Raw genomic sequence first — 27,117 nt, 5'->3', positions numbered from 1 at the left:
AACATAAGACAATGTTGGATCTTTCATGTTTCATTTGATACAGTTTAGTTCTGTTATTTTGATCTGTTTCAGTAAAAAAAAACACCACAAACAAAGAATAGGTTTCCACCATTTTATTCACCCTTCACTCATTCCTCACTGTCTCACAACAATTATTTCAATTGTATTGCATTTATGTAGTTTTGTCAGACCAATATGGCAAACATTTTTTGAAAAACCACTCTCAGCTATTAGACGACACTAGAACAAACACAGGTAATGCTGAGAAAACTGACAAGCTTGAATATAACGGCTATTAGTGCACAGCATTTGTCAAACATGGGCTCAGTTACTGTTAAAGTTAAAAGCAATATTGCTAAAACACAGCAATTATTAAATTCACACATAAAATCATAAATTACTTTAAATTTTCTGAGCAAAGCTAGCTTTAGTAGAGCTGGTATAGTTTGGTAAATTGACACCAAGTGGATATAGGTATGAAGGTAGAACACTAGTTTGGTTTAACAGTGAATTAACATCAGCAGGACTTATTTTGTGTTTGACTTTGATTGATCTTAATGCATTGTGGAGCAAATGTGTGTGTCAGACTAGTATGGAGATGGGGTCAGCTATGGTATATGTATTATGATGGTGTTTGTGTGTGTGTGTTTGTGAACATGTTGTTATTGGTTCAGTTGACTACAGCAGAAGAGCACATCCGGTTGATCCCACACGCATTGGACCCCCTGTATAAGTAGTAGTAACCCTGTATGACAGAAAGTAAAGTAAAAAAAGACTGTAAAAATGCACATGTACAGATAACTTTATATGGGAAACAATAAAGTTACTTTTACCATGAGTCAATATGATACAAAATACTAGTTCTTTATTACAGTATTGGACAAACCAAAAACTCCACTGTGGACCTTTGAGCACTGAGATGTAACATCGCTTATGATACTGTGCTTACCTGCTCTCCATAATCCTCTCCCCAGCTATTTTTGATGGCCCAGTATGGGATACCTTTACCTGAAAACATAAAGTATAAATTCAATAACAGTGTGTGTTGAAATGTTGATTCACATAATTATCATCGGATTGTCCTGATAAAGAGAACAAACATGTGTCTGTTTTGATTCTAAGTAGGAACTGAGTGAACAACGAGAGGACAAAAACACTTACGCTCTCCGTATCCCACCAACAGCACCGCGTGGTCGATCATCCAGGGGTTGCAGAAGATCTTAAAAGGGTGAGACACACCCTTTCTGTAGAACTACACAAATTCAAAAGAGAGCTGAATTTAATATGGATGTAAGCTGATGATTCAACTCTAGAAGAAATAATAAGTATTTTGACACAATACCTGTTATTATCTTTTGATGACACACAGAGGTGATAGTTATGTATGTTCACTTTCAATAACAGCACTGGTGCTTACCTGCATGGCAAAGGCATTTAGAGCAACAGAGATTGGTCCATTCTCAGCTAGCCAGGCTGCAATTTCTGAGGCAAAGAAAATTAAATTCAGCCCTCAGTTTAAGACTGACTGACTCACACTGACTCTTCCACATCCAATAAATGCACCCGGAAAAGCAGCATTTATTGTGGATGGAAAATGAAAACCAACTGCAATTATCTCGTTCTGTCATTCCTTATAGCTAATCTCATAGCTAATTTCTGTATTGTCACTTTCACATACAGACCTGTGTGTTGCTTAAGTGGATTTTCTGTTGACATATACTTGGCCTTTCTTCTTCAACCCCTCTCATCCAGCTCACTCACCCTTCTCGTCTTTGGAGAGTTCCACAGAGCTGTTGATGTAGGCTGCCACCTTCCTGGAGGTGAAATCACACTTGTCCTTGCGACCGGTGTAAGAGTAGTCAGTCTCTGTCTCCAGACCACCTTTACAACACATGAGAGATAAGAATTAAAAAGTGAAAGCTTGCCCATGTTTTCAATCCACATACTTTAACAGCATAACTCAAAACATATGCACATCTATACAATCTTTATAAAAAATAGCTGTTATTTCTTTGGATTGGATGCAAAAAGTCCTAGTGTTCTTATTCCACTCATTTAATTCTCACCCAGCTTCTCAATGGCTTCGTAAGCATTTGATGGCAGTCCTCCTCTGCATGCCTGGTCCAGCCCGTCACAGTCAACCAGCTCTGTGAGCGACAAATACACCAGTGAAATCATGGCTTTTGTCTGTTTCTGATTAAAGTGATATTTTCTGTAGGACAATGTTACTGAATTATCTGTTTTTTGATGGTAACTGTGTCTCTGTTACCTTGTTCAGAAAGTGATAGCAAGCTTCCATTTTTCAGGAACCACTGGCCTTCAATATTGCCTGTAACAGAAAATGCCCAGCAGGAGCCACACATTCCCTGCAAGAAATACACACACACACACACACACACACACACACACACACACACACACACACACACAGAGACAGAGCTGACATGAAGTAAGCAGTAGGAATCATTTGACTCAGTTTAATTAACTCTGTCTTTTGGTACCTGGTCTTTAACAGAACTGACAGCGCCATGATCGCGCCAATCCCAGCTGGCAGGGGCGGGACCTCTGGCAAGGGATGCAGGTTTCATTGGTCGATAGAGAGTCCACTGACTCAGCAGCGGGTTGAGGTATGCAGAGCGAAACTCTTCCTCTGGACAAAGAGAGAAAGAGAACGGTTCAACTTTTTGATTTTTTGAAGAAACAGTGAAAAGCAGAACACGTGTTTCTACACAGGAAACTGTTTGGAATTAGCACACAACAGCCACAGAAACGCACCAGTTAGGTCACTGAACTTCGTGACTCCATATTCAGCTGAACCCTGATCCAAAGCCTGGAGCTTCTCAGCAGTCTTGAGGTTCTCGTGGAAGATCCGCAAACGACGATTTGCCTCTGCGGGGTCAAGTCACATTTGTTAACACTGTATTACTGCTCATTACTGTGTGTTTAAAGGAATGCGTAATCTTGAATGTAAACCAACACGTAAGCACTGATTTTGTGTGATCACAGTGTGTAAAGAAAGGAATTCAACACACAATGCACCTACATGTTTGGTATGTACCCTGTGAATACACACATCAGTCACTCACCCTCCTGGCTGCTGTAAACCTTATTGTATTTAACCATGAACTCTTTAAACTGGCCCAGCAGCTCCACCGGTTCCTGTCAGATAAAGAGGAGACAAACACACACAATCAATACCACAAACCCTAACCAAGCTCAGTGTTCAAGTTTAAATTAATTCAGTCCTGTTAAAGGCTATAGCAAGCTTTTTTTATTGTTATTTTTACCTCCACAGGCTGGCTGGTGGATGGCTCCCCCGACTTAGCAGTTTCTTCTACGTGAGGTTCAGCTGCAGAGAAAATATTCAGAAAAACGTGTTACGTGTCAACGTGCAAACACTTTGATTCATGTTTCATGTTTTCAAATACTGTATGCACTGACTGTCAGCTTTTAAGTAAGCCAAGCAAATAGAAATACATACAATGTATAGAGCAATTCTAACATTACTGCCTCAGCATAAGAAATAAACATCTTATATCTGACTTATTACAGACTGTGGAGGTGCAACAGAGACACAATATACTAGTATAAACAGGTTTTTCCAGGAAAAATCACGTATTTTTGGGTATTTAACTTTTTACCTTAATTCTCTTTTTGGTATAATGTATTACTTATCAACCAGGTTAGTAAATACTGCCATTACATAATAAACAAGAAATAAAGGTCAAAGTCTGGAACTTTTTCTGGCCACATGCAATTTGTATTTCAACATCCAAACTCAACAAGATATTGAGTTCATGCACTAACTTGGTACTTATTCAGTACAACTATGGTGTAATAACCATTTTAAAGATCAGTTTCTAGATATACATGGTGTTAACTAGTTTGATGAGGCCAGCATGATCCTGGAAAATACTGCTGCTATTGGAGAGAAAGCAAACTATCATGGGAGAGCACTGAAACCACATAAACTAGAGGTCAGAGGTGATTAGATTTCATCTGGACCTCTGGGGTAACAGGTATACAAGTGAACTAGAACTCAAGTCAGTCACTGTGTCCTCATGTATCCAAAAGGATTTACAGGTTTAACAAGAAGACCATGCATGTTAGATGTTTAATGTTTTTGTCGCATGACTGACCTCTGGGCTGGCACTTCTGTTTCAGCAGAGTTGAAGTTCCCTGCCAAGGAATGTCCCACACTTCGAACACGCACACCTCCGTCTGACACGACAAAAACATACAGAAAGAGAGAGAGGGATTTTAATTAGAAATGTTTTATTTGCCTGATTACATTACCAATATAAATGTGGTGTGTTCAAGAAGATGAATAATGTGTAATTTTAGTCATTTGGCAGACACCTTTATACAAAATGACCTACAAGTATGGTTCAAAGCAAGCAACCAATCTAAGTCAGGAAGTAGACATGTTGTTTAGGATTCTTGTATATTTTTACATTTACAGGAATTACACTGCTCAATATTGAGTATCTTTCGATTCCTTCGCTTAGATACAAACGTTTTTTTTTTTTTCAACTGTAAATAGGTCTTATAACAGAAAAGCACAGAATCAACAACAACAACAAAAGAGAAGCGTGTGCGTCAGCTAAATGTGTGCCTGGTGCTCAAGTCACAAGATCAGATGACAGGTTACATCTGTGCTGCGCAAACAGAACTACACTGCTGCAAAATTGATGCACAGTTAGATAAACACTCTAGCACGTTCCCATGTTGGCATATGTCACAGTATTAAATGAAATCACTATTATAATTGCTCTATGTTCTTGCTCTGTCTCTGTCTCATACACACCATACCTTGAGTTTTTGTGACTCGGGATAGAAGTCACATGTCCTGAGCATGGAAGACTTCTTACACTGGGTGTTACTCAGCTCCACTGTTATAGTGTAGCGGATCCCCTTTACTAGCTGAAAAACAAACACACACAGGCCACATTAACAATTTCAAATGTGCAAACAGGAAATCATGCCCACTTTAAAGCATATTTTAATTCTAATCTTGTTGCTGTGTAGTATAGTATATATTAGTATATAGTATACAGTGGTATACTAGATACTCTTACATGTATTTACATGTATTTGAATGGCACTGAATGACTTAGACTAAACCTGTTTGGAATCTTAATGTGTTGTTTGATGAATGGATGAATGCACTGAGACTATGTAATGATCGTGTCAAGCCAGGTTACACGTGAGGACAAACACTTCCGGCCATCGTGAAAAGGCACACACAAGGAACACCTAAAAAGCAATGTGCTGCCTGTAACATTTTGTAAGCCTTTTAGAAAGTGCCAACATAATCCAATAGGTTTATATCTCGACTCGGCTATCTTTACTGCGTGCCACTTTTTAACATTGCAGTGATTATTTGTGCCATTATTTTGAAGGCTTGTCGCCAGTGTTCCGGTCTCTGTTTGTCTAACACCTGCTAACGTGACGCAGCTTTAAATGGCTCCAGGTCCCACTGTTGTTTACTGAGCCCCTGTCCCTCTTACTGGAATAAATAGGATGGAATAAAACGTCCATTAACCCACAGTCTGCAGTCATGCCAGTGCGATGCGGCAAAATAAGATAAGACAACACTGTGAATAAATAAAGTCCTGTTTAAAGTCTGTTTATTGTACCTGTTTGGTTGCGGAGATGAATCTGCTGACTCTGCGGAGGTGCATGCTGTTCGAGCCCCGGTTGTATCGCTCCTCGGCGAACTCCAGAGCCTTCTTCAGGCCGGGGTCGGAGTCATGCAGCGGGACAGGACTGCCGGGAGGCCCGAACAGAGGCCGGTCGAGGTCCTCACCGAGCCCGAGAACCGGGCTCAGCACGGCGACCAGGGCCAGGCACAGGACTACCGGACAACAGCGGGATCCAGTCTCCATGTTGGCCCGAAGGACAGAGGGATGCTGTCTGGTCTGAGCTCGCTTTAAAGAGGGGGTGTTTGTTTTTCGATTATACAAGAGGCAACGTTACAGTGCTGCTGCTGCTGGGATGAGGCTGTGGGAGGAGACTGGAGGAATTAGTGTGTGTGTGTGTGTGTGTGTGTGTGTGTGTGTGTGTGATCGCAGTCTTTAATGAGGCTCAGACGTTAGTAATCTTCAGTGTAACCAAAATAAAAAAGAAAAAGAAAAAGAAAAGAAATTAAAGAATATATTGTAGTTTGTCATCATTTGTTGTGGATTGTTGCTCGTTTTTTTTCTGAGCCTGGGTCAAAATCAGAATCGGTTTTATTAGTGAGATTAGTAGTTGATATTAGACTCTCTACGCCTCTGAACGTGGTAAATTGGAAATGTGCAAGTTACTGCTCCAGTACAGTCCCACACACAGACTCAGTTGTTTTCATTTGCAAACTAAAACCCTACACTATAGTATGAACAGATTTTCTATTTTCAGGTATATTAGTTTATTATATGTATTAATAATATAACATATAAAATAACATTTTAATTTGGTTAAGAATAACAATTTAATTGACATTAAATCTAACAAAACGCGTGCAAGTATCACATACAACCACTAGATGGCGACAGAATACCGTAATTATTCCCATAGACCTTTATTTTGAAAGTACGAAACACTATCACATGGGCTTTCTACAGGCCAAACATCAATCAACCAATCAATCAATCAATAACAACTTTATTATACCCGGGTGGTAATTGTCCACTTAAAGTACATAGTGAAAAGATCTGGGAGAGGGGAACACTTTCATCACCGTCTTCTCTCTGTACACATATAGAGTCTGTGTTTGTTACAGCAAGCTGAATTGGCCATATTACCAAATGTAAAGATATAAGATGTACACAGCTGCAGACTTTATCATCCCAGGTCAGAAGAGGCAGACAGACATACTGTTTGCTCGTTTTCATTTACCTAACCTGACTTCTTCTGTAGACATTTTATTCTCGAGGATCCTGGGCGGAAGTGCTCTTGTTGCTGTTGTAGGAGCTAGCCTAGCGCAGTTAGCACCGCGGGCAGATTGTTGCTAACATTCAAAACTTGCAGCCACAAAACGTTTTCATCGGATGAACAGTAACCCAAGCTCTCAATTTATTAACCGGATGACAAATTTGCTGTTGTGCACGTTATGACTTATTTATTTTTAGAAGTAAGTTTGTGTTCTTAGCATTAGCCTGCGAGCAAAGGTCTGACAGGCAGACATGGAGACTCGGGGGATTGAAGACATGTTTGACTTTCGTCGGTAAGTCAGCTAACGACTGCTTTCCAGTTAGCGGTTAGCAGTTAGCAGTTAGCTTAGCTAATGTTAATTAGCCACAGCTATCCTGCGCGTTCAACACATGCAGTCTAATGTTACCAGTGTCATTTTTAGCTGCTGTGCGCTGCCACATGAAGGAGTAGCAGACATTTTTAGAAAACATACAGTTAGCTAACCTAGTTGTCTGGTGGGGATGTCAACGTAAACGCTGCCTTGCTAACATTTATTATGCAACCTTGTGCAATGCTAATTTTAGTGTACACATTGCTGTGTCATCAGCTGTAACTAACAGACGTTATGTGTTGAGTCTAACTAGCCCAACCTTGGACGATTGTTGAGCTTTACGTGTTAAAACATCAGCACAAAAGCACATTCCTCTAGACGGCTCATATTGGTTTTAATAACGTTAAAGCTAACTTATTGAAACTGAGGTAACGTAAATATCTCTGTGAATGTGGAGTAAAAACATTTACTGTTAACCTCAGATGTGGACACTTAAGCCTCCGTCACATGCTACAAGACTATCTCACGTGTGGGAGACCTATAGATGCAACTCTCCTGATCATCCCCAGATGTTCTCCAGCTCATAATTTATGAATCAATCTCAGAGTGACACGTGTAATAAAGTTGGTGACTGTGTATAAAGACAAGACAGAAACTTGCACACTCACTCTATCGTTAAGTGAGTGGTATTTCTGTTGAATTGTAATTACTTGAGACATTAATAATTCAGGAGTTTTCCAGAAGATGCAGGGCACATGCAGGTGGGGAGTCATTAATTACTCCAGTAGTTTATTCACCAAGAGAGAAGTATGATGATGTCCAGCAGTACATTGATACTCAAACATGTTTCTTTACTGAGTCAAGTCAGTTTAGAAAATTCTGCAATTCAAAGTGATTCACATCCACATAGAAGCACTAGTATTGATTGACTAGTATTGTAAGTTCAAATTAACTGCAACTGCCTGTTCACTAATCCACCCATGCTTACTTAAAGCAACAAGGAATGTGGTACACGTTTAGCTTATTTAGATTTTTTTATTCTGTTGCTCAAGTAAAGTTTGTTTATTAGTGTGACTTAGGTGCTCAGGCAGGAGCTCACCAGCATTAACATTTACCTTTTGATATGAAACAGTTGCATTTAAAATGATGTTTACAAGTCTGATTCTTTCCTTTTGCAGGCTCCCCAAAGATGTAGTTGTTCTCCTTATGTTGCTGATTTACTTTCCAGTGGGCATTTGTTTGATGTTTATACGGATTTTTATTGGTGTTCACGTGTTCTTGGTCAGCTGTGCACTTCCAGAAAGTTTTGTGAGAAGGTAAGTATAATTTTTTCTTAACTGTCTATAGGAATCTAGATTATTTGCATTAATTCATTAATAATGAATTAATTACAAACAGTAGTTAATAACTAACAGTAGTGGTAGTTATAGTAGTAGTGGTGGTGTTGACAGTTACTCCTAACACAAATTATCCCATAAAAATAACCTTCATCTACTATGAAGTGTTAAACTCAGGCACCCCATTAAATATTATTAAGATAAATGGCTGTTTAGAACAATTGATTGTAGACATCTTTTACACAGTGATGTCCTGTAAATGTGACCTTACTCGGGTAATTTTTATGTTAACATACATTTATATAAACACAATAATAAACATTTAGTATTCATTATGATCTACATGCAGCTCCTGTATTGTCTGTAGCTCTTGCTCACTATAGACTTTTATCAGTGTTTTAAGGGGTGTCATGTCTTTTTAAACTCGTCTATTGCCCAAATAATTTCCCACCTGTGTTTTGATTTGCATTTGTATGGAGAGTGACTATTGAACACTTCGGCCAGTGATGCCTGCACGCTGATAGGCAGTCTAGTTCCCCCACTGGGGTTCAAAATACAATTATTTTTAATTGCAGCTTGTGATTTAAAAATTCTGTTCTGTTAAATTGTGACAGTGATTGAAAATGACTAATTCTTCAGCCTGAATTGTAACTTATTGTTGTTACAAATACTGTAGTGAGAATATAACTTAACCAATATTATTTTTGTTGTTATTTGGTGCTCTATAAAAGAATATAATCCAATTAATTAATAAATAATATAACAAAATTCTTTTATTGAGAACGGCTGACTACATATAATTATAAATAATTAATTTATGTGCAAGGCGTGGTTTTGAAAATGTGCTATATACCATTTTGCTTGTTATCTTAAAATGTTGAGCTTTTCACAACTGTAGTGACTTCCTTGTAAGCAACTATTTTTCTTGTTTACATCCACTTTCCTTTTTGTTGGCTTTCAGATTTATTGTGAGGGTTATGTGCTCAGTCCTGGGGATGCACGTGAGACAGAAAAACCCTCGTTCCAGAGACAAAAACACAAAGCTGTACATATGCAATCATGTGACAGAGTTTGACCACAACATAATCAACCTCCTTACACCCTGCAATACTGTAAGTAGTTGACATAATCTTGTAATATAATGAACGATTTAATATAATTGTGAACATCCCTGTGACAAAACTCTTTTTCTGTGTGTCTATTACTTTTGCCTATTTTTGTTAAACCAATGCAGCATATTGTACACTGCCCGACCACAAAAAAGTCACCACCTAAATTTAACGTTGATGCACCCATCATGCCTAGTGCCTACCGTACAAGCCTGTGGGGGGCAGTGCTATGATCTGGGGTTGCTGCAGTTGGTCTAGGTTCAGCAACGTTATGTGTCCAAAGAATGAGGTCAGCTGACTACCTGAATATACTGAATGACCAGGTTATTCCATCAATGGATATTTTTTTCCCTGATGGCACAGGCTGGAGAAGACTTTGAGCAGTGGTCGGACTCTCCTATCATCAATACAATCTTGGTGAAAAATCAATGCAACTCTGGACAGGAATAAATGTTGTGATATTGCAGAAATCTATCGAAGTGATACCACTGCCAAGTGCCGTAATCAAAGCTAAAGGTGGTCCAAGGAAATATTAGTGTGCTGTTTTTTTGTTTGTTTGTTTTTTTGACGGGCAGTGTATTTTACTGTTAAATACAACAAATGCACTGGTAAGTGAGCTTGGTCTTTCTCTCTGCTTATTAGCCTCAACTAGAGGGCTCCAAAGGCTTTGTGTGCTGGGCCAGAGGCTTTATGGAAATCCATGCGGCATCTGGCCAGGGAGCAATAGAAGAGACTCTTCAGAGATATTGCACATCTGAAGGCACCCCACCTTTGCTCCTGTTTCCTGAGGAGGACACCACAAACGGCCGTGCAGGCCTGCTCAAGTTCAGGTTAGTTCAGACATTTTCCTTCTAGGATACATTACACTGCAGTTTAGGATCCATCTGATAAGGCCTCATACTTATGACTGTGGTTGTAAAAAAGAAACTCATTTAATCAAGGCAGCCACAAATTATCGTCCCTCTTCCACAACGCTTTCAGATTGAGAGGAATTACTTTGGCGGTTGTTTCTCCCTACTAATTTCCCTCTAGACTTCTATGAGGAAATTGGTGTAAGGAAGTGAAAACAGCTGCAAACGTGACTCACTTCTACAGTTTGTTTGAGTAGTTCAGAACCAAGTGTGCTGCATCTTCAGCTGAAGTCTCCTGGAGATGCAAAGGAAACTGAGCTTTTTCACTACACAATACTGGTGCAATGTACAGAACATGCCACCAGCTCTGTGGGTGTTTATGTTTCTCTCGCTGAAAGTTGAGACGTGGCAACTTGACTTCCTTCTTGTTAGGTCGAAACGTTTCACTACTCATATAAGTAGCTCCTTCAGACTGAAGAAGTTACTTGGATGACTGAGAATCTTCACTGACATATATTTCTTTGTGTCTTCTTAATGATGTAGTTACTTACATACTTTTAATAAAATACACGTGTCCAATAATTGGACATAATTCTGTTCTTTAAGTCCGGTTTTGCTTATTCATATGTGTTTTTGCTTTCTAACTAATGTAGTATGTATATATTTTATTTGTTTTTACTTTCAGTTCCTGGCCTTTCTCACTGACAGATTCCATTCAGCCTGTGGCCTTAAGGGTAACCAGACCGTTGGTTGCTTTGGTAATGTCATTTGAACTTGACTGATTAAACAAGAAAGACACATATCATTATCACATTGTTGATTATTTGTTGTATTAACCACATATACTCTATCTGTGTTTTTATAGTTTTTTATGTATAAAACAACTATAGTGACTAGATTCATTGGTGTGGTTGGTAGTGACAAACTAAAAAGAATCACTTAACTAGATTTGCATACAAAATGTAGATTTTGAAAACAATGTGGAGAAATAATAGTGTTCATAGTGTAAATTGCATTTTATGTACCATTTCCAGGCTATGAAAACTGAAAATGGGTAAAATCTCCTTGAGGCAGCAAAAGCTGATTAGTGTATATGGGTTAAATCCAATCCAGCTAAGAATGATTTGCTCTGGTGTTGCTGTGAGCAGCAGTGGCTAATGTTGGTCCTTTACAATGGAGATATTTTTAATTAGTTACTGGATTGTTTGGGTCACCACTACAGCTATTATTGTCCATATCCTGTCTGTGACTGTCCTTGCAGACAGAATTTAGGGCATTTCACACTGCACTGTATTATATCAGTATAGTTGAGTTTATTGTGTTTTGTCTGTTCACAGAGCACACCAGAGTCCAGTTGGCTGATAGAGCTGTTGTGGACATTTTTTGCTCCATGTACAGTGTATCATGTAAGGTACTAAATAACTTCTATCATTATTTCTATCAGCACTTATCACCATCTTATTCTGCCATATTAAGCCAATATTTTCTGTTAGCAAACATGAGGTTAGTTTTGTAGAGATGTAGGTTATGTAAACTAGATCAGCTAAGTACAAAATAATAATACTTGCTTTAGCGCAAGTAACAACTCCAGGCTCATTTTCTCTAACCAGCAGGGTGTTAATTAAGGAGCAGAAGTTTCAGTAGTTTTTAAACAAAATTGCTTTTGTAAGTAATTTTTTAACGTTCTCATGTTCCAACTTCAGTTTTTTAGTAGTGTTTTGTTGATTTTGAACATTTCTGTTGCCAAAATTGTTGCTTGTTAACATTTTTTGCTTTTTTCTTTGCACCCCAGTTGGCTCCCAACAGTGTCCAAACAAGATAGCGAATCCACACAGGAGTTTGCCAACAAAGTCCAGGAGGTAAAATCCAGTCAGCCCTCCTTGCTAGTGAAATGGAATCAACTGACAAGTCATAATAATAATAATAATAGTAGATAAAAGTTGATAATCAGCTTTATAATTTCCTCCGCTTACAGCTACTAGCAGGTGAACTCGGCTTGGTCTCTACAAAGGTCACTAAGGCTGATAAGGCAGAGCACATCAAAAGGAAAAGACACACTGTACCACAAACATCTACAGGTGAGTAAATTACATAAACCCACAACACATCTGGTTCGCTAAATCTACAGATTCCACGTAATTGTTTTTGAGTTTTGGAGATGTCAGTTTTTTGTTTTTTTTCTCACCCTAGGTGTCAGGCCTGGCTCTATTGGACTTGGTTTCATGGTCCAGAGTCTGGGCTCAGACGACCATAGAATCGCTAAAATGGCTCAACAAGTGAAGGATGTGCTGCCTCATATTCCACTGAATGTCATCACAAAGGACCTAGGTAGGGCACAGTTTCACCAAACATTTACATTTGGACACCATTTCCATAAAGTACTGCCACTCTGCCCTCTGCTCTACCACATCTCTGACTATACAATCTTTCTCAACAGGGTATTTAAAAGTATTTTAAACCTATCTGTCACAAACCTGATGATTGTCTAAGTTGCTGTGCACTTAAAAATCTCTCTCCTCATTGTTGACAGTGAAAACCAATTGTGTTGACACCACTATAACAAATCTGTTAGAGAACAAGGAGGAAACTCCAATGGAAGCAACTGGGACATCTACATTTGGGTCTAAGATCAGCTCCTGCTCTTCTGGTTCTGCTCCCACCATAAAGGTTATTGCTACTGTGTCTGAGCTCTTCATATGGGGAATTTATAAGTTACCATTACTTTTCTGTGAAAACATTAAATTTACTTTCACCAGATAACCTGGGATTCATAAATGAAATTTTAGGGAATTTGAGGGTAGCATCACTTCCTGTTGTCATAGGAAGTAATTAATTTGTGCAACACAAGCATGTTTCACTAAGTTCAGTCTATTTTTTCCCCCATCTACAGCCTGCTGCCAAATGTTTTGGGAAATCACCAGCTGACAGACATTTGTCTCTGCAAGAGAGAAAAGAAGCCCTGTATAATTTTGCAAGAAGGTGAGATTTTCAAGTATTAGCAATTGCCTCTCATAAAAAAATTGTATTATTTGAAACCTGCATTAATGTTAATATTACAGCGAAAGTGGCAGAAAGATCGGCCATATGTGATGCAGTAAAACTTTCTGTTAGTCTCATTTGTTGTGGTAAAATGTTTCTGGACTCATTGAGAAAACTCCATCTGTTCAGTTTATGCTAAAAAAGACGCCTCATAAAGAAGCAGTTTTGCAGCAACTGAAAAGCACTGTCAGTGGGATAGTACAGAACACTGACGTTATCCAGAGTGAAGTTCACACGTTATTGATCTATACCCATTACACGAGACTGGACAAAGATAGACAGAGTACATTTAGTGACAATCAATATAAGATTAACAGTGGGCAGCCATTGTAAAGTGACGCTCATGATGAACCAACATACTCCGCTTTTTTTCTGAAGTTGTTCAGCAACCGGGCACGTTCAGTGGGTCGTGTACAGGACAGATCAACAGCTGGGACCTAGTGAACAGTCTGCAACTAAACTTGTGTCTGGATTTAGTGATAGATTAAATCAATTTAAAAGTGAATATTTGACTTGGCTCATTCTGTGTACTGCTGCATATGAAAATTTGGATTGCACATTGCTAAACACTCATGACAAAGCGCTGGGGTTGTCCTAAGTGCAGAAATGTTCATGTTTCACCGCAGCATTAAAATGATCATTTACATGACTAATATAACCCTGTGGGACAGTTTCATTTTAAAGTTCATTGAGACGTAAATGTCCACAATCAGATTGATATTCACCATCTATGCAAACTGTATCAGTATTAACTTGTCTAACTAAAAATGCAGTGAACACTGACTGTTTGTTTTACCTGCTTTCCTCTAACAGACGCTACATTGAAAAACACGGACTGGATCAAGAAGAAAGTCACTGAAAAAACTTTTTCACGCCGTCATTGACAACTGGTCAGAAGGAAGCATATTCAACTTGCATAGCAGTCTAATTTGAATGGTGATTTTATATTCTGTCGACAAGTTCTGTTATAAAACAGATTTTGTTATTTGCAAATAATGGAGACAAGTATTCAAAACATGTATAAGTTGATGAAATTGTTATTATGCATGTGTTAAATTCTTCATTCTGGCTGGTACATAATTTTGATAACAGTTTGTATTACGATCCCCTGACTGTGAATCATCTATTTATTTTTATAATGTCCAGACCCGTTGATGAAAATAAAGTACAGCTTGGTCTTGCCTTCAAAACATTATTTCCAACACGTAAGGTTTTTGTTTTCACACAGTTTTGGCATTGGAGTAACTGGCTTTTGCAAGAAAGGTTTTACATTTCAGTTGCATTTGATAGTATTTGAATAGATCTGTTGCAGTACACGTTTTCCTCTTTCCCTAGTTGCAGCACTACTAAATTCTGCCATCAGATGGAGCCAGCAAGTCATTTGTATCACTGAAGATTAGTAGTCCCACAGCAGTTGTTGAGAAAAATAGGCTGGGGTCCTGTCTTTTCTCTCTAGTGTTACAAGAAATGAACACAAACACAAGATTTGCTACTGGTGTGTAAGGTCGACTCTCTTCGATTATATGAAATTGTTAAATGTAGAAATGTGAAGCTTAACATTGAGTCATTCCAGCACAGACACAGTTTTAGAGGGTTGCGTAGTCCTGGAAAACAGCCTTATCAGTGCTATGGCTAAAAATCCAACTACTACTGTATATAGGTAATCTCTATTGGTTTTAAGTGCTTTTCTCTAGAACAGCCTAAATACATTTCCCAAGGTCATTTCTAAACAAATGTGTGACAAACTCTGCTAAATACAGAATGGTATAAGAATATATAATATAACTCACCCTTATTTCCTTATTAGAGAAAATATGAAATTTTACCAATGCTTTGTTCTGCCAGTAATTTTATATTTTAATGACTATTTTCCAAAGAAAACGTCAATCGTTAATTAAAACCAATATTTCCCGCAGTCCCTGAAGGCAGCTTTTAGCCACACCGGATGTTACGTTTTCTTTCTTCCGCTCACAAACGGAAACGCGATTGAGTCAAGCTAGCAAATTAGCAATGTCAGGTGTCGAAGAAACTTCAAGTGAATCCGTAGAAGTTAAAGAAGACACAGAGTTTGATGTAGAGGCTGAAGACCACCTCGGGGATGGCTTTGTTGTCGATCATACTCGATATATATTTTACAGGTAGCGTCTAGTTATTTTCAATGTTTAGATAGCTAGCTTGCTTTAACGGTAGCTAGCTTGCTAACTTTAGTTTTCTTTTAAATCTCACCCTAATACCCGTTTATTTACTTACTGAATTATTTTTGCACAACATTATCAAACAATATGCAATTGTTGATGCCTATTTGCTGAACTAGTTCTGTGTTAATTAAATAGTAAAGTAAGTTTTCCATCCACACCCACAAATGGGCCAATGTAAGAAATAAATGTACAAATGCAGTGTGCTGACTCAGTGTTACACCTCTTGTGATCACTGCAATACAATATTAATAATACTGTAATAGAAAATAATGTTTATGGCTGTACTGCAGTGTTTAGCACCGTGATGCTATTACCACATTAGACACCTTCAGGCGGGACTGCAGGTGAATCAGCTGCTGTGTTTTGTGTTTCAGAGACAGAAAGGAGTGGGCTGACCTGGAGCCTGTCCCGCAGGATGATGGACCAAATCCTGTGGTGAAGATCGCCTACTCCGATAAGTGTAAGCTTGTTATAATTAATACTAAGTAATTAGAGTTAAAAAGTATTAGAAGACACTACAGAAAATACTTAAAATGAGCAGAACATATGTTTAATTCTTGTTAATTGTTGTTTTTAGCAAACAGCTATATACACACCAGAAACACCAATAACCAGGTGCTAGATGTCACGCAGGCTATATTCTGCATACCACAGACATGTCCTGGCCAAATTTTAATAAATGTGCATATATGTCTTCTAACAGTCTCAGATGTTTACGATTATTTCCGTGCACTCCTGAAGAAAGATGAAAGAAGTGAGAGGGCCTTCGCCTTGACAGCTGAGGCCATTGAGCTTAATGCTGCCAACTACACAGTGTGGTGAGCACATTTTAATGTGGGGAAAAGTACTGTTTTCAAGTTTGCTAATGTCTCATTTTCATATGATGGTGTGGAACCTAAACAGGAAAGTTTATTTTCAGTTAAAAAAAACATAGTAGCCTATCAAAATTGTATTTTTGGAAAATTGAAATAAGAGTAATTCCTCCTACTAATGCTGGGCTGTGGCTCATAAAAGCTGCAGCTCCTCAGTCAAACGTTTTATCTTTGGTTCTCAGGAGGTGTCTGGATAGGGCTGCCTTAATGAACAAATGCTCACTGTGTATTTGGACTTTAATGATGTCTAATGTGCCCTCTGAATAAAAAAGAGAAGCACTAGTGCATCTGTTTGTTGTGCTTACACGTGTCAGTATCCTCTGTCTAACAGTTCTTGGGGGTGGGAATGTGCAGGCACTATAGGCGCGTACTATTGCAAGCTTTATCAAAGGACCTGAGGGAGGAGATGAAGTACATTACTGCCATCATCGAAGACCAGCCCAAAAACTATCAAGTCTGGTGAGTGCTGTCAAATAAATTCCAGGTCACATCTTTATCTGTTAAATTAAAGATCACAATTTAAAAACGTAGAGAAAAGACAGTGCAGTTTAGTGAAAATGTCAAAAACGAGGTTGGGTTTCCAAACTTGTCTTCCAGGCACCACAGACGTATGGTGGTAGAGTGGTTGAATGACCCCTCAGAGGAGTTGGAGTTTATTGCAGACATTCTCAGCCAAGATGCAAAGAACTACCATGCCTGGCAGCACAGACAGTGGGTCATCCAGGTAGGTGTTTGAGTTTTGAGCAGAGTCTGGCTTCAAAATGGAGGACTGAGATCCAGTTTTCTGCCCACAGTGAGCCACTCTGCCAGGCTGGCTCCTTTATTTCTTGATTTGGTTGCTTTGTTGGTGTGTTGTTTCAGTGCGTCTTTAGTCAGTATTTGTTCTAAGCATTACAGGGCCACCAATAAAGACACAGCATGATTACATAAACAGATTTGTTGCCAACGTTGATTTTGCTCAATGTTCAGGAGTACAAACTGTGGGACAACGAGCTGGAGTTTGTGGAGAGTCTTTTGGAAGAAGATGTGAGGAATAATTCTGCATGGAACCAGAGGCATTTTGTAATTTCTCACACTACAGGCTTCTCTGATGCAGCCATAGTGGAAAGAGAGATTCAGTGAGTAGTTTGGACACAGTTAATATGCATCTTTTTTTAAGTGCATGTGAACATTTTTCACTATAAACAGTTTATCTCTGGATGTTTTATAAGAAATGTTTTAAGTGTTGAGAGAATACAGTGCTTTAATGATAAATGGAGAAGAGCCTTTCTTATGAATGCTTACCAAAGTGAGTATGTATTGTACTGTGCTGTATGTCTTTATTCTGCTCATACTGCATATGTTCAATGTAGGTGACTTATTTTCTTTTTTCTTTTTTTTTTTTTTTTTTTTTACAAGGTATTGTCTGAATCAGATCAAGAAGGCTCCTCACAATGAAAGTGTATGGAACTATCTCAAAGGGTAAGATGTAAAGCGTACCTTTATGTACGTAGGAGAGCTGGAAGGAGTGAATAACAGAATAACATGTTCATCTTTTATGTGCAGTGCCCTCATGGAGACGTTCTCAATATATAATATGCTTTCGGGGAAAAAAGCAATTGGAGACTTGGTTATTAAAAATAGAAAAGCTCCCTGACAATATCCCTGTTTTTTTTTTTTTCCTAAGCATGCTGCAAGACAGAGGTCTGTCGTCTCAGCCTGGGCTGCTGGAGAGAATCCTGGATCTGAAGGAGACACACTGTTCACCTTACCTTCTAGCATTTCTGTATGATTGCTACGAGGATGCGTTGGAGAACAGCAGCCAAAAGGAAAATGTGGACAAACAGGAACAAAAGGACATTTTGAGAAAGGCCCTAGAAGTAAGTGCTCTAACTGTTCTGTTTTGTTAAATACAACTCTAGACATTGTTTGTGATTCTGACTTTGCGTTTGTTGTTTTCTTATCCCTCCATGAAGATCTGTGACAGCCTGGCGCAGGAGAAGGACGTGATCCGTAAAGAGTACTGGCTGTTTTTAGCACGATCTTTAAAGAGCAGATATGGCTCTAACGAGCCTTTGCCAGACAACCCTGAGCCTTCGTCCCCGGTATCTGGACAGCAGGAGATGAGCTAGACTTGAGCAGACGAGTGCCGTTTCCACTCCCAGCCTGCTTCATCCGTAACATCTGTAACTCGCAGTGTTTGATATTACTGTAAATTGCTATAATGTATATTGCTGAGGTTTTTCTTAAAGTCGGTTAGGGAAAGGCACTGAGAGTGACATCAGACATTTTCCCTTGTACTAAAATCTAAGATCTAAGCAAGAGTTGCATCAGATGGTTTAAACAAAGGATAAGTTGCTTTCCGTTCTAAACATTAAAACTCCCGTTTGACCAGATAATCACACACCAGTCAGTGTCAAATGTCAGGAATTTAAAACCATGTAACCAGTTTATCAGCACCCTTTAGATTTATTAGAGTGGCTTTTCTTACTCCATTTCTTTGTATCTGAATATATCAACCATGTTCTCTTCTACATGTATTGAGCTGGGTATGACAGCAGGTCTCATGCTTTAGGTACTGGTAACACTGCAGTGAGTGTATTTCCATGCACATTAATAACCAGTTTCTAGTCTTTCAGTAATGGCAGGCGCACATCATGCACAATATCTGATTAGAGAATAAATCTCTATTCAACCAGGAGCGTTCTGACATGTTAAATCCTTAATGTGTTTTGTTTATAAGTGTATATTTATGTTTGTATGGACATGAATCAGTGACTCTGAATCAGACTGTAAATGGAGTATTATGTGCATGTAAATCCTGGAACATTTTCTTATTGTTTGGTGATGCTGGCTGAGAATTCACTGCTTTGATGCAGCGAAATAATGAAACATCTAAATAAAAACTGAGAGCGGTTTGTACAACCATTTGTTAGCAGTGATAAGCAGATGACAGATAAAACGCAGCGGTACAGTTTACTGCTGCATTCTGATCAATGAGCTACACAGCATCAACTCTCCACCCCTCAAAATCTATATCAGTGACGGTAAAAGGGCCACATTCTTGCTGTTGGCCAGGGTTTGTCCTGTTTGGTCCTTTGACCTGTGCTGCCAGGGCAAAACTGAACTAACAAGCTGCTGTGCATACAGCACATGTATTGACACAGAGCCTTATGTCCTGGACTCCCTTGGAGCTGGGAAATTGATTTGCTGCACTAGATGCAGCTGGTCCTACTTCTGCTGACACTACAACACAATCCATCCCCTCCAGTTTCTAACCAAGCAGCCAGAGTGCCAGCAGTGTGTAATTACAGCTTCCCTGGATCCTTCACATTAATGTAGCAAAGCTCGCTCTTCTCCGCTTTTCCTCGTTAAAGTGGAGGTCGCTGTGATGTGCACGGGCACGTCATCAGCAGCTATGACATCCCTGAGCACGAAGGCCACATGACACCGCAACGTCAGCAAATGCAGTGTGTCAGTGTGAATGATCAGGAGTCATCTGTATCGTAAAACATAACAGCAGGCTGCTGTGCGAGTGCGACGACTGTTTGAACTTATTAAACTAAACAGACCAGGTAACTGCATCACTTCCAGCATTGTTTGGAGGGCAGTGCGCCCTAGTGGTTTAACCCAGAACAAAAAAAAAAACAAAAAACAAAGGGTGTCAGACAGTTTATAATTAAAATACTAATTAAACCCTGCACAAGTCCACAAACAATCCACTCAGGCTCACTTGCAGTCTGCAGGCTGGGGAAGTTATTAAATACAGGTGAAGGTGGCAGACGGAAGCCAAAAACCTGTCTTCTGTTCAGGTGTCCATATGTGATGTTCACAGCTGCAGTTATGATGAAGCTCTGTGGTGCCACAGGCTACTTTTTAAAGATGCATACACAGACCCAGTGGATTAACAAGAGACCGGTGTATCTGTGTTAAGTCCTGGACAAAATCCAGTTTAATTCTGAGACATCTGTTTCTTGTAAATGGTGGAGAAGGCAACTAATCCTGTGTGGGTTTCTGCTGTCTCTCCATTTATCATAGAGTCAGCCACACGTCAGCAGAGGTGCCAGAACAACAGCAGCAAATATGATTTTTTAAAGGGGCGCATAATTGTATAAATACTGTATTTCCACACTGCAGTTCAACACAGAAACCAGTAGAAGCTCACAGGGAGGGAACCAGCAGGTTTGTTTGGCAGAAGCAGGAACTGACTCGTGACTCCCATGTTTCACTCAAACAAACCAACACATTTGAAAGACAGGAGTGAATTGATTTTCCCCATCCTCTTCTCCAGCAGCCTGAACATCTGAAAAAAATAAGATCCTGTGTATGGGTATGGAGCTAGACCCTGCTTTATCAAAAATAAGGTTGATGGTATAATTAAAAAATTCCAAACAGTTCAACACTACTGCAACATTACAACAGATTCAGAGTGGCTTCTCCTCTCATCCTTTGTATAACAAAGCAAAAAGTTCTACAAGAAAAATAAATGTTCCATACAATTATTAGTACATTAAATTAAATGCTGGATATTGGATAAACAAGTAATTTGGCCCTTGTTTATTTGAACATGTTTTACACGAATTGTCTCTGCAACCAAAGTTCGACAGCATGTACCTCCATTTTTGTTCCAAACTATTAAAAACCCATTATTGTGCCGCACAGTTTAAAGCCAGTTGCACACGGGGCTTCAAATGTGAATGAATCCATGTCTTTAAAAAGTCCCCAGCAAATGATGATTGCCAAAATCTGCAGTTCTCTGCTGTTGAAGGAAATGATCGGGGCTTTTATAAAGAAAAAAATCTGCTTCATTTTAAAAGCTTCACATTTGTGGGAAGAACCAGTGGCATAAAGACAGAGCACCTCAAACAGGGCTGAAAATTACATGTGTCACACACGTGATCGTCATCATAGCTCACTACTGAACTGTTGTAATAGTCTGATCATCATCATCATCATCATCCCAGCACTACTGTGGAAAGCAATAAGAAAAATAAAGTTACAAAAACCACATGGATATCTGTTAAACAAATCCCACAATGAATCTTCTTGAACATGTTGTAGAAACAATCAAAACAATGATGAATGTGGAAAAAAATATATTAATCAACTTCTTGCATCTGCTGTGAGTGTCTGACGGACAGTTTGCAGTTGACTTGATCATTTGTAACGTAACAAAATAAAATGAATAGGATGAATCAACAGACGCAGCACAAAATATATTTTATTTTAAAACAAAAGCTGCAAAGATTTGATGTGTTATTAATGTGAATCCACCTTTCAAACAGCAACAGTTACTTTACTATTGATGCTCCACTGAACCCAGTTTAGAAACTGTTGTATATGCGATACTTAAATAAATAAATTACATTAGTCCATTAAATGAGGACTTTGACCATAAAAACATTATCAGTGATTATATTTAACCCAACTCGGCCAAATTATCCCAATAGCTCATTTAAAGCTGCTTTCATTTATTTGTGGCCACAAGAGGGCAGCAGAGCAAGCTCAAAAGATTGGAACTGACATATTACGTCTTTTCTCTTCACATCATCATTCACATAGTGTTCAGTGGGTTTATTGCTTATTTTGCTTTGTACAGCACCTGTTGTGTCTGTAAATGAAACCGACGAGATCAAACACTGTGGGCTAGAAAGTTAAAACAATTAGCTAAAAGGGGCTAAAAGCTCTGAGGAAAACTTCAGACTGCGGTGATGAATTTCTGTGGGTTAGTCACTACACCCAACACCTCCACGTTCATATCATTTGATCCATTGTTGATATCAGACATTGATTGGTGCATCTTTAAATAATACTCATGCCTCCAGACCGCCGTGCTTCTTTGTTCATTTTCCTCACAGTCCGGTGCGTTTGCCAGACCCTGTCTCTGGACTTCTACAGGCCAGACAGGTCTTCTGCCTTTCTATTGATTCTGTACAGTTCTAAGTCAGTTCCTCGTTGGGATAAACATTGTTTGAGTCCCTCCCAGGTCCAGCCAACAGCAGTTCAGACTGCTTTAGACTCATTAATATTTATAGGCTAACACAGGACTTTACAGGCTGACCTGTCACCGCTGTTGTAACTGCTGCTGTAAAACTGCATCTCAGATGCCGGAGCAGTCCTTTCACAGCTGACTCTTGGCAGAGCGGAGCCACACACACACACACACACACACACACACACAGTGACTTGTGATTTAGGTTAAAAAAGCTATTTTACCACACTACAGTATCTGCATTGTTCACTATGTGACTGCTTAGACTGTTTTACATTCTGCTGCTGGGAATGTCGTCCACATTGAAATGACATCACTTTTAATTCTACCGTGGTTGACGGCCTTCCGCCCTTGTAGCCTTGTGTGTGAGGGGTGATCTTACCTATTAGGATGGGAATTACTTTCCTCTTCAGTGGCAGCATCATCCAGGTTTGTGACCATGACAGGGAAATAGTCTGTGTTATGGAGGTGAGCAGGTCTCTCCTTGTACCCCCATGAAAGACATATGCTGTTAACAACTTCTGCTTCATCAAATTTGTCGGACGATTGAATTCAGCAGTTGTCTCTGAGATTAAAATGCGTGCTGCGTACCTGTGACTGCTCCCACTGTGAGTTAACTAAAGACATTTTCTGAGCTGGCCTGGTCCAAGTTTTTTTTGTATAGCTCTTAATCACAGCTTCAGTTCTACGCCCACATTATGAAACAACAAATTTGCTAATCAGCAAAGCGTGGACATTATACAATACTGTACCAGAAGGATGGGACTCAGAGCTGTGGTTTTTTCCCCCCACCGCTGAAGCCTGGTGTGTTTGGGTCAAAATGACGTGAAGTGTTGGTTCCAGTCAGTGATGGTGATGATATTGACATGTGCAGATCCACCAATGAACTGGCAGCAACTGTGCCAATCAACAAATCATCAACTCATCATTCACTTCTCTTATCTACAGACCTATGGAGTAAGTAGTTAAGACCTGATTAGACTCACACACACACACGCACTTACTGGCAGCTGTACTGGTACAGTCAATGAGGTGGCTCATTTTGATGAATGGTTGGACGAGGGCTTTCCCTGGTGTAATTCTCTCACCTGCAGTCATCAGTGTTTGGTTCATTAAGTCAAAAACCCGTCCTCTAAACGATTTCACATCCAGGGTAAATGAATTGGAAACAACTTGAACGTGACGGCCTACAATATTCTGCCAGCAGGTCACGCTTTGGAGTCATTTTACACATCCTTGAACTGTTTTTCAGTTGGGTGCCTCTTAAGTTGGAAACTCATTTAGTCATTTTTCTAATGTTCTCAGCTCTGGTTCCCTGACACACCTTTACTTTTAAAGATGACAATGTTGATCCAGACTGAAGTGGCTGAACAACTAGAGGACAGATTGCAACATTTAGCTCAAAGCATGTGTCATACAGTTGTATTCTGAGTCTCATCTCAGCTGTTTTAACTTCACATAAAGACTAAAGACGCACCATCTCTGTATTTTGGAATCGTTCTCTTTAAACGCTTTCAACACAGCAAATGAAGGAAAATCCCATTCATCTGCTTGTTGCTGTCTTTTAATAGGAACCATATTGGACTTCACACTCAGGCGCTTACTTTTAGACTGTGGGCTGCATCAGCCATGTTCCAGCTTGGACTTTGGATGAGTCACGCGTGTCCTTCTGGGTTTATTTTAGGGGGAGAAAATAACAGAGCACAAGTTGCCGGATCATACCTAATGCTCCTTTAGATTCCTCTGCCTGTCTTTTGCTTCTCTTAGCCAAGGTCACCAAAATACACCCCCCACCACCAGTTACTGTGTGTCCCCACTAACATAGCAGGTTATTGAATCTGTGACGAGGAGAGTTTCTACTACAAACGCCTGGTGGATTTTTTAGGACTCGCTGGGAGGAAAGATGTTGAGGATCCAGTCCGGGTGGTTTCAGCACCACGGACAGCGCACAGCCTCAGCAGAGCTGCTCTGCTTTATGATTTCCAGACCAATCAGACTCGACTCAAACAGTTATACAGGGATGATATAAGCCGGTATTTACAGTCTTTTATTAGTAGTAGAGTAGAGTTTCTGGGTTGGGGGTCGTTAATATCCCTAAAAGCCTGTGTTAATGTGTCCGTTAAGATGAGGTCGTTGTCCCACCTTTCCATTTAACCTCACTACAGGGCACCTTTCGACGCATTAGAGCCTCTGTAGGTGTGTTGCAGTCATTGGAGGGCCCGTGGGTCACTGGTCATTGGTCCACAGGACCCTCAGGCACCTCAGGATGTAGCAGCCGCCTCCTACTCTGCCACAAAAACGCCCCACGCCATTCAACCCGGCGACTTGGAGGACTGCAGATGAGACTGTTCTCAGGAGGAGGAAAAAAGGAAAAGTTTGGTGAGGAGAGTGCTTCAGGAGGCTAATGGGCGGCTGGGTGATCAGGAGCTGAAGTGATCATCAGTCGTGTGGGCTATGGATGATCGATAAGTGCGTTCCTGCCATTAATTATTTATATATTCCTGTGAAGCGGCGGGGATGCGAGAGAGACGCCACAGCGGCGTGGATCGCCCGCTCTGAACCGGAGGAGTCACCGGCAGATGATGTCCCAATGTGAGAGTGCTTCCAGAGGAGACGAAGGACAGGACGAAGGAGGATGAAGAAGTGGGGAGAGGGCTCGAGAGCGGCAGAGGCGGAATATAATGAAGTTGAGTGGGAAAGGACTGTGCACCGTGTTCTCCAGCACCCTCCTCTTCGTGTGCGCCCTGAGCGAAGTTGTCGTTGGATTAAGATGCGTCTCGCTGGGATCTACGGTGAAAGCGCATTTCCATCTTGGCACCGCGGCCGGAGCTTTCTACTCCGGGCTACTTGTGGGGATCGGGCAGGTCCTGCTGGGCTCCGCGCTGCTCTGTTGCATGGAGAAACCCGGCTGCAGGAATTTCTTTCTCCTCGGTGTTGTGGTCTTCTTGTTGGGGGTCCTCACCGCCTTCTCCGGCGCGGTGGTGGACGGGGACACTGCTTCTTTGGTGGAGAGGAAATATTCCCATTACTGCTTCCACTCTGTGGTTGTGAACCCTGCGTGCGAACAGCTGAGGGACTACCAGCGGAGTCTGGTGGTCTCCACTGTTCTCAGCACCTTGGAGTGCCTGCTCGGGCTCATCAACCTGGTGATCATCAAAAGGTACAAAACGGAGCAGCTGTCCAGGAGCAGACAGTGTCAGAGGCGGAGCGCCGGGGCCATCATCTTCAGCGAGGAGCGGGACTGCTCATCGGCGGATTTCCAGCCGGTGTCTTACATCAATCTGGGGGTTTTTAACGTGTTGGACGAGACAGGTGCAGAAGTGCAGTGCGGGGGACATCCGTCCATCGAGCTGCCGGGATACTCGCCCACGGACCTGGAGCTCAACCTTTGCTTCCCGTTCTCATACCCGCTCCCCAGTGAACTACCGCCCGCATACGAGGACATTTTCCCCGCTGAGGCATGCAACACATAGCCGCTCTGGAGCAGCTCCAGCAGCGCCTCCCTCTGCTGTGACAATCAGTGACTTTGTGCTTAAACAAACCCCGCTTCTCCCACTCCTCCAACACTCCCACCAAAAACCAGTAAGTTACACAGGAGGACAGCAGCAGCAGAAGAGGGGTTTCATTCTTTCTCATGCTGATATTTTCTCATACTCTTCCTGGTAGCTTGCCATCAGTCAGACTGATGTGAAGGAACAGATCAAAGTGATGCAGGCCCAGACAGTGCAGCCAGATCAAGGCCCATAAACGCAACAGCTTGCTAGTATAACTAAAGCAGAGTTTGTGTTCTGAATGTTTGCTGTGAACATTTTTACTTGTGAATAAAAACTGTATTTAACCTCATCTGACGTCTAGTTTAGAGATTCTAGTGATGCTGTGGTCGGTCTAAACTTCATTTGTGAGGGTTCAGTCAAATCGTTGGTATTATGGAGTGTGACTGCTGCTGTATCATCCATCAATTCACCGATCCATCAGTTCTCTTTACTCCATAAATCAAGGCAGACAGTGAAATGATCAGCGCGTGTGTGTGGTGTCCACTTTAAAGACACACTGTCCTGATACATGCTGCACTTTTATAAAGTTAACATAAACTAAGCCAAACGTGATTAGTCCCTGTTAGGGTTCAAGCTGCACAAACATGAGATCCTACATTATCCACCATGCAACTTGATACCACCATTAGTGTCCCTCGCCTGGTCTGCAGGCATCCTTAGCTTCTAAACCATAAACAGCTCTGTGGTCTGCGACCATTATCAGGGAGTTTAGTTCTGGAGAGCTGACACCATTCAACTGTTCAGACAGAGTCCACATAACAAGTAGTGAAGTTGATGAGTAAAGTTGGAAGACTGAGTTTCAGTTTTGTCAAAGTCACACAGCAAGTGAAAGATAGCCCTGTAAAACTGCTGAGATTCATATAGCTGTTATTAAAGATAATGAGTGTTCGGGGCTTAGGAGGAAGCAGAGGGACAGCCTGTACCTGAACACACCGAAATGCATTTGCTTTAAAGGAGCAGG

General features: G+C 40.5%; 4 protein-coding genes across 4 annotated transcripts; 3 read left to right on the top strand and 1 right to left on the bottom strand.

The window, feature by feature from the left end:
* Positions 1 to 98: 98 nt before the first annotated feature.
* Positions 99 to 6,017, bottom strand: ctsf (cathepsin F). The gene is made up of 14 exons (XM_026358407.1): positions 5,640 to 6,017; positions 4,813 to 4,923; positions 4,140 to 4,221; positions 3,288 to 3,349; positions 3,087 to 3,159; positions 2,776 to 2,889; positions 2,502 to 2,650; positions 2,270 to 2,366; positions 2,067 to 2,147; positions 1,762 to 1,881; positions 1,418 to 1,482; positions 1,162 to 1,252; positions 950 to 1,008; positions 99 to 745 (listed from the first exon to the last, which is right to left on the bottom strand). Exons 1-14 carry the CDS (start codon positions 5,886 to 5,888, stop codon positions 671 to 673), a joined length of 1,428 nt encoding a protein of 475 aa, XP_026214192.1. The 5' UTR covers positions 5,889 to 6,017; the 3' UTR covers positions 99 to 670.
* Positions 6,018 to 6,930: 913 nt separating this feature from the next.
* Positions 6,931 to 14,756, top strand: aup1 (AUP1 lipid droplet regulating VLDL assembly factor). Its single transcript, XM_026358477.2, has 12 exons — positions 6,931 to 7,207; positions 8,404 to 8,541; positions 9,524 to 9,674; positions 10,314 to 10,501; positions 11,208 to 11,280; positions 11,860 to 11,933; positions 12,315 to 12,381; positions 12,498 to 12,600; positions 12,713 to 12,850; positions 13,053 to 13,189; positions 13,413 to 13,501; positions 14,375 to 14,756. Exons 1-12 carry the CDS (start codon positions 7,167 to 7,169, stop codon positions 14,418 to 14,420), a joined length of 1,245 nt encoding a protein of 414 aa, XP_026214262.1. The 5' UTR covers positions 6,931 to 7,166; the 3' UTR covers positions 14,421 to 14,756.
* A 768-nt stretch (positions 14,757 to 15,524) lies between these two features.
* On the top strand, positions 15,525 to 19,535 carry fnta (farnesyltransferase, CAAX box, alpha). Its single transcript, XM_026358680.1, has 9 exons — positions 15,525 to 15,699; positions 16,134 to 16,219; positions 16,463 to 16,577; positions 16,986 to 17,090; positions 17,229 to 17,355; positions 17,601 to 17,749; positions 18,030 to 18,092; positions 18,298 to 18,490; positions 18,587 to 19,535. The coding sequence occupies exons 1-9, from the start codon at positions 15,572 to 15,574 to the stop codon at positions 18,740 to 18,742; spliced, it is 1,122 nt and encodes a 373-aa protein (XP_026214465.1). The 5' UTR covers positions 15,525 to 15,571; the 3' UTR covers positions 18,743 to 19,535.
* A 5,748-nt stretch (positions 19,536 to 25,283) lies between these two features.
* LOC113160030 (transmembrane protein 271-like) lies at positions 25,284 to 26,075 on the top strand. The gene has a single exon (XM_026357054.1). It carries the CDS (start codon positions 25,284 to 25,286, stop codon positions 26,073 to 26,075), a length of 792 nt encoding a protein of 263 aa, XP_026212839.1.
* Positions 26,076 to 27,117: the final 1,042 nt, after the last annotated feature.

Source organism: Anabas testudineus, chromosome 10 (genome assembly GCF_900324465.2).
Source record: "Anabas testudineus chromosome 10, fAnaTes1.2, whole genome shotgun sequence".
In the NCBI taxonomy this organism is placed as follows: domain Eukaryota; kingdom Metazoa; phylum Chordata; class Actinopteri; order Anabantiformes; family Anabantidae; genus Anabas; species Anabas testudineus.
This window is presented reverse-complemented; position numbering and strand designations above follow the sequence as displayed.